The sequence below is a fragment of the Tetrao urogallus genome, assembly GCF_951394365.1.
Source record: "Tetrao urogallus genome assembly, chromosome: 16".
Classification (NCBI taxonomy): Eukaryota; Metazoa; Chordata; class Aves; order Galliformes; family Phasianidae; genus Tetrao; species Tetrao urogallus.
In genome coordinates this window covers 12,877,020-12,883,019 of record NC_136829.1, presented here as the reverse complement: position 1 = coordinate 12,883,019, position 6,000 = coordinate 12,877,020, and the positions used below count along the sequence as shown (strand labels likewise).

At 46.6% G+C, this 6,000-nt stretch overlaps 1 protein-coding gene across 1 annotated transcript in view; it reads left to right on the top strand.

Annotated features, from left to right (window-relative positions):
- Nucleotides 1–5,177: 5,177 nt before the first annotated feature.
- Nucleotides 5,178–6,000, top strand: part of DOK5 (docking protein 5) — a gene marked incomplete at both ends in the record, with an annotated part of 33,487 nt that continues 32,664 nt past the window's right edge. Inside the window, one exon of the mRNA XM_079543336.1 lies at nucleotides 5,178–5,243. Coding sequence (XP_079399462.1) covers nucleotides 5,178–5,243 — 66 coding nt within the window. The remainder of the gene's footprint in view (nucleotides 5,244–6,000) is intronic.

The window sequence follows — 6,000 nt, the reverse complement described above, 5'->3', positions numbered from 1 at the left end:
TCTTTCTCATAAAGGGGATGAGCTTGCTTTGGCTTTTCAGCACATCACAAAGCACAACTCTTCTTTCACCTTCCATGCAAAGGGATTGACATACTGGGAGGATGCCGTGGCGAATAGAATCCATCCTCCATATCTTCCCCTTTCAATAGCTCCAACATGCATGGCTCAGCGAGAGCCCTGGCTTCTCCTACCTGCAAGTCATGCTGCAGTGCTGAATGATACTTTTGTGTTCATTCATTTTATTCAGGTGCCCAGTTCTGGGAAATGCTCACACAAATTTCACTGCTTAACTACACAAAGAAACATTACAATCCAGCCCCAAATCTACTGATTATAGAAGGCAGCACACAAAATATCAAACTCTGCATTGCAAACTGGCACTATTTGATATCTTTTCCAAACGCCATCTGCAAATACTATAATTAGAATATATAGTTATTTCTACTTCATTTAACAGCAACAAAAAGATCAAAAAAACTTTCAGGCATAAATTTTCAGTAGATGTGCAGCAATAAATACGCACTGAGACAAGATAAGAGTTTGCCTTGTAGACATGTTGTTAACATAGACATCAAATTATCTTGACATTAGCTCAGTAATTAGTATTTAGGGCAAAACAATGGGAAATAAATTTCACTGGAATCAATCACTATTGGAATATCCACAAATATGTGCACTGAAGTCAAATTCAGAAACGTTTAAAAATGTGATATGATGTAAAGAAGCTTCCATCTGAATTTTGAAGTGTAAGTCTTAATATCTGGGTTTAATCTGAAACGTGGGGGATTGCTTTCTGGCAGCAATTTGAGTCTTGAGGAAGCCTTTCACTGTCTTGGAAGAGGTTGCCTTGTCCCAGGGGTGTCAGTTGATTATCAGTGCCAGTTGGGCCATTCAGGGCTTTTAGAGCAGCATTTCACCCCTTGACTGCAGAATTGACCAAGAAATGGACCTAAGAGATCCGAGCAGCCCAAGTCCAAGCTTATAGATGTGAATAAGTCCTCCCCATTGCACTGCTATGCCCAGTTGTGTTTTTTGGGACCTATGCTGGAAGCAGCATTCCTGTGCTGCCTGGTACAGGAAATATCAAACATGCAGCCAGGAAGGCTGCAATTACACAGGCTCCATCACTCCAGCTCCTCCACAGCCAAAGATCAGAGCGAGCTGTCAATCCCAGAGCTGTGCTTTGATACACTGCAGGCTCTGATAAATTACGTATAGGAACAGGAAGGATGGATGGTGACCTCATGACCTGCCACTCCGTCCTGCCTAATCCCCACAGCCGTGTTCTGCAGAGGCAGGAAGGCCCTTGATGTATGTCTGCAGGAAAATGAGAATGAAAAAGTTGCTTAAACGTATCAGTCACTGAAACACAAAGCAAGCAAAATGAATGTTGGTTGTTCAGTATCTAACGTTGCCCTGCATTCACTTGGCCTGCAGATTCACTCACTATATATTTATTTCTATCTTAACATGCATTGTGTTGACAGTAATTTTGTTAGGGACAAAATATTACAGTCAGAACCAGGGTTTCAATAAACAGATGCATTTCATTTGCTGTTTCCCTCCTCCCTCTCCCTTTTCTGCCTCTCCCTGCCTCGCTCTGCATGAAGCAAAATCACTGGAGTGAGTAGCACAGAGGTAAGGTACTACCAGATACTGCACTGCTATGCAAAATTACACATTGGCCTGCTTAATGGCTTATTTATTGTCATTAAATATTGACTATTGGCTGCTCACACTGATGGGCATTTATGGTGTGAGTAACTCTGTGCCCATGTTATGTAATGGGGGTGGGATGCTCAGTCTCATGAATCTCAGCAAGGGGACGAGCCACAGAGAGGTGACAAAACCAATCCCTGCACTGCAAAGTAGGGTAAATTCCAAGTAGACTCATTTCCATTTTTCAGAATTAAACAGGCCGAGGTTTGCTTAATCATCCAAGGCAACCCTACAGATTTTGCTTTGCACAAAGAGGATTTCAGGGTTTGCAACAGATTAGTAAAGCGAACAACAAAACCAAGGCAGCACTTTTTTATAAGCAATGATCCCTTTTTATTTTTGCTCATTATCAGCTGCATTTCCTTGCAGGTAGAATTAGCCCAAATTCACAATTTCCACAAAAATAAAAATGAAATGTCAAAAATTTGTCTCACACCAAAGCAGAAATAGGAAAAGGAATGTCAAAGGCTCTTCAGGGAGGTACTGCATGTGAGATATTGCATTCTGCTAACCTCCGAGCGCTTGATAAGGTCAGAGCACTTCACTGTGATGTTATCATTTCTAAAATACTCTGAAAAATCAAAAGAATAGTGGGAAAATGTTGGCATCCTGACCTTACGGAAACAAAATGCTATGGGACCTTTTAATAAAAAAAAAACCAACAAACTATTGATGCATGTTGTACATTTCCAGAAAATAATTTCAGGGTGATCACATCAGGACCTTTCTTAGTCAGGTTTGTAGCAGCTCCATCTGTGTGCACGAGTACCAGAAAATGCTGCTTCCTTCCAGTGGGCTCTGCAGCTCCCCTACCTGCAGTACAACCCAGCCATCTTTGCCACACGTCACCTTTAGGCTGATGAAACCACACTGCAAACACAGAGGATGACATGCTTCAAATACAGAGAGGTGAACAGAGAGGTGAAAAGAGGCTTCTTTTGCAAATGTCAGTATGGCATTTGGAAAAAAAATGGATCCCTTCATTTTCAGTGAAAATGCATACCAGCCATTTCTAGCTTTGGAGCCTCCAAAGTCAGGCAGCTCATTGCAGGGCAGTATGGTGACGTGGCACTGTGAGATGAGAAAGCAATAACAATCCACTTAAGCTATTAGCAGCAGTCTGGTACTTCAAAGTGACCCCTGAAAAAAGAAGTGTAAGTAAATAACATTGCCATTAAAAGGGGAAGAATTTACATATCAAGGAAAGCTTATTGAAAAGGTTTTGTACAGTTTGGGATAAAGATAATGGGGCAGCATTTCCTTACAGGGAGTGCTGATGGTCCATAGGCCCCAGGGAATGGGAAGCACTGCTGTCAAAACAACAAGAGAACTCATTTGTATCAGTATTGAAAACCTGGTCAGCAGTTTTGTTTCACAGTGATGACAGCAGGCTGAAAACCCAAGCAATGAGATTTTCTGGCACGTTCTTGAAGCGTGTTGTTGTACGCATGGAAATTAAAATGCATTTTCTCTTTGAACTATAGCACGCGTGAGGGATTTGGGTTGTTCAAAGGCGAATCATAAATGAACACTAATATCCTAATTCATCAAAGAATGAGCACAGGATTAAGTCTGCCTTTAATTAGCAGAGCTCTTAGGGATGTGCGTACCTGCAGGAGCGCACTGCTGCTGACCAACTCGGTGGGATGTGTCTATGGGCACTGGGGGGGATTAGAAGCAGAGCCTAAAATTGCTGAAAAGACACCTAAAGTGGTTCTGTAATTTGTTTCCTGTCACAAATATCTGTGAAATCAAAGTAAATGCTCTCTCATTTCAGACTACACTTGATTCTTCCAGCATTGCTGTTTTCATGGTGCTTGAGATTGTGAAATACGTTTACACACTGAATGCACACTGCTCTGCAAGGAGCAGCAGGGTGGGAATCTCAACTCCTCGAGCTTTCAGACAGGACTGACATCCAACCTGTCAGGGGACTGATGTTATTCGTGTTCTTGGATACAACATGTTTTAGAAGATTACACTGTTTGGCAGTGTTTATCTGTTTGTCTGAACTGTTTGTCTGAACTGAGGTTCATATGCTTTGTAATATGCAATTTCTGAGGACATTTTTTCTTGAGTGCAAGGACTTGTCTTAGAATAATCTGATTTCTGGAGTGTTTTGGTTCATGAGTGTTGCTGCTTTTGTTGCTTCTAACTGTGTTATTTTATGTGTTCTGTGAATTAGTGAAAAGGAGAGAGAAATGTGAAATGGTAATGTAGAATCTGAAACAAGACTGCAGAGTTGTCTCATTCATCCTAAGTGAATTAGCCCTTCAGCTAGAAAGCCTTATGCTCTATCTCCATAACCACTTGTCAATTAATATCTTTGTAAACCCTTGCAAAGCACAGTCACCTCAAGCAAGAGCAGAAAGCACCAAGCTGCTCCCACAGCAGAGCAACCAGCACTGTTGTGACTGTTTCCAATCTGAAGGAGTTATGGATTTAGAAAAGGGCCAGTCTTACTACAAGCGAGTTTTGTAGTAACTGAATGACCAAATCAACATAGGCATCATTCCCACCTTGCCTGGTGCTCGGCTCAAGTGCGAGGTGCTCTCCTTGCTGAGCTCTGCTCTGCTCTGCCTGCCTTCTCTCTACTCACTTTGTCATTTGCAGGGCATGATAATTGTCAAAGTCATCTGGCTGACCTCCTCCTCAGACTGCCTATAATTGGGATGCTATTAAAAGATGTGATAAGGAGATGAACGGTTCCTCTTTCCAGGACACAGTATTTATAGCGTACCACTAACAGGTAACCTACAGAGAGCAAGCAGGGTCCTTGGAGCCCCAGAGCTTGACAGTGTCTGCACGTTCCTGGAAAAGGAGATGTGAGGCTGCAGGAGGGAACCCCCGGGCCCAGCGCCAGGCGCTCATCCCTTACTGCAAGCAGCACACAGTGCTGGAAAATGCAGCGCGTGCTCGTGTGACATTTCCAAGACGGGAAGTGTGCCATGGGACCCCATCCCGAGCGCAGGGCGCAGCTCCGGTTACCGGCCGTCAGGAGATGCTGGGGCTGAGCCACTTGGCAGGCTTTCAGGCATCTGAAAGACTTTCTGGGAAACTCACTTTCCTGAGAAAAACCGCAGGTTGGGAGCGGTTTCCTCGGCACAGAAGGGCAGGGCTGACCGCTGCCAGCCCACCTTCCTGCAGCCGGGCTAACAGGGGCACGGCGGAGCGGCGCGCACCAAGGGGGCAGTTCAACGCAACTCCCCAGAAATGGACAACCCTCAGTATTCTGCTCCTTAGAAACGAATTGGACAGCTGGGCTCAGAAGAGGAGCGATGGAGGACGCGGGGCGGGCATTAGCGCAGCCCTGCCCACAGCCCTGCCCGTCGCGGGGCCGGGGCGCTCGGTGGGGCGGAGCGGAGCGGGCGCGGTTCTCCCGGAGGCTGCTGCCGTGCCGGTAGGGCTGCCTGAGCCGCCCCGACCCCGCCGGCTGCCCCCAACTTTCCCGGAGAAGGATGGCCTCCAATTTCAACGACATCGTGAAGCAGGGCTACGTGCGCATCCGGAGCAGGCGGCTGGGGGTGAGTGTTGGTCCCCTCCCGGCGGCACCTGCCTTGGGGATTTGTTTTCTTCTTTTTTTTTTTTGCTTTTCGTGTAATTGTCTTTGTCTTGTTTTTTGCAAACTGTGCTCTCCGAGTGTCTCCGCAGGCGAGGTGAAAATCTAGGGGGAGATGAATCAAAGCATCTTAAATGCATGCATCTGCGCGTCTCATACGTGCTCGTATGCGTATCTGTATGCATATATGTATATTTTCACTCTCTCCCGGTGGGTGTGCTGATGCCGAGGTGCCGCTACCCGGAGCCGGGCATCCGTCCGCCGCCAACTTTGGGCCGGGGCCGCCGGTGGTGGAGCGCTGAGAGCCGGGGAGGAGGAGGAGGAGGAGGAGGAGGATGGCCGGAGGAGCGGGGCTGCAGGTGCCCTCGGGAACGGGGCGTGCTGGGGAACTTTGGGCAGGGAGGGCCGGGGCTTTGCCTTGCGGTGCGATTTGCAGCTGCCTCGGTGTTCCTGGGATGGGGTTGTAACGCATCGAGGTTTTGAGCTCGGTGTGGGACAGGTGTAGATCTTGTCGGTACCTTTTAGGGCTTTTAAAGACTATCGCGTGAGAGTTTGACAAAACAAAAAATCCCCAGATCCCCATTCCTCCTTTAGTTCCTTATTTCATTTTAAACTTAAGTCTGTTCTTGTGCTTTCGCGACAAGCTCCTGGTTTCGGCAGTAGCAGCAGGTGCCCCTCGGGCATCCGCTCTGACCCTCCAGAGCCGCTGCACCTCCTGCTCC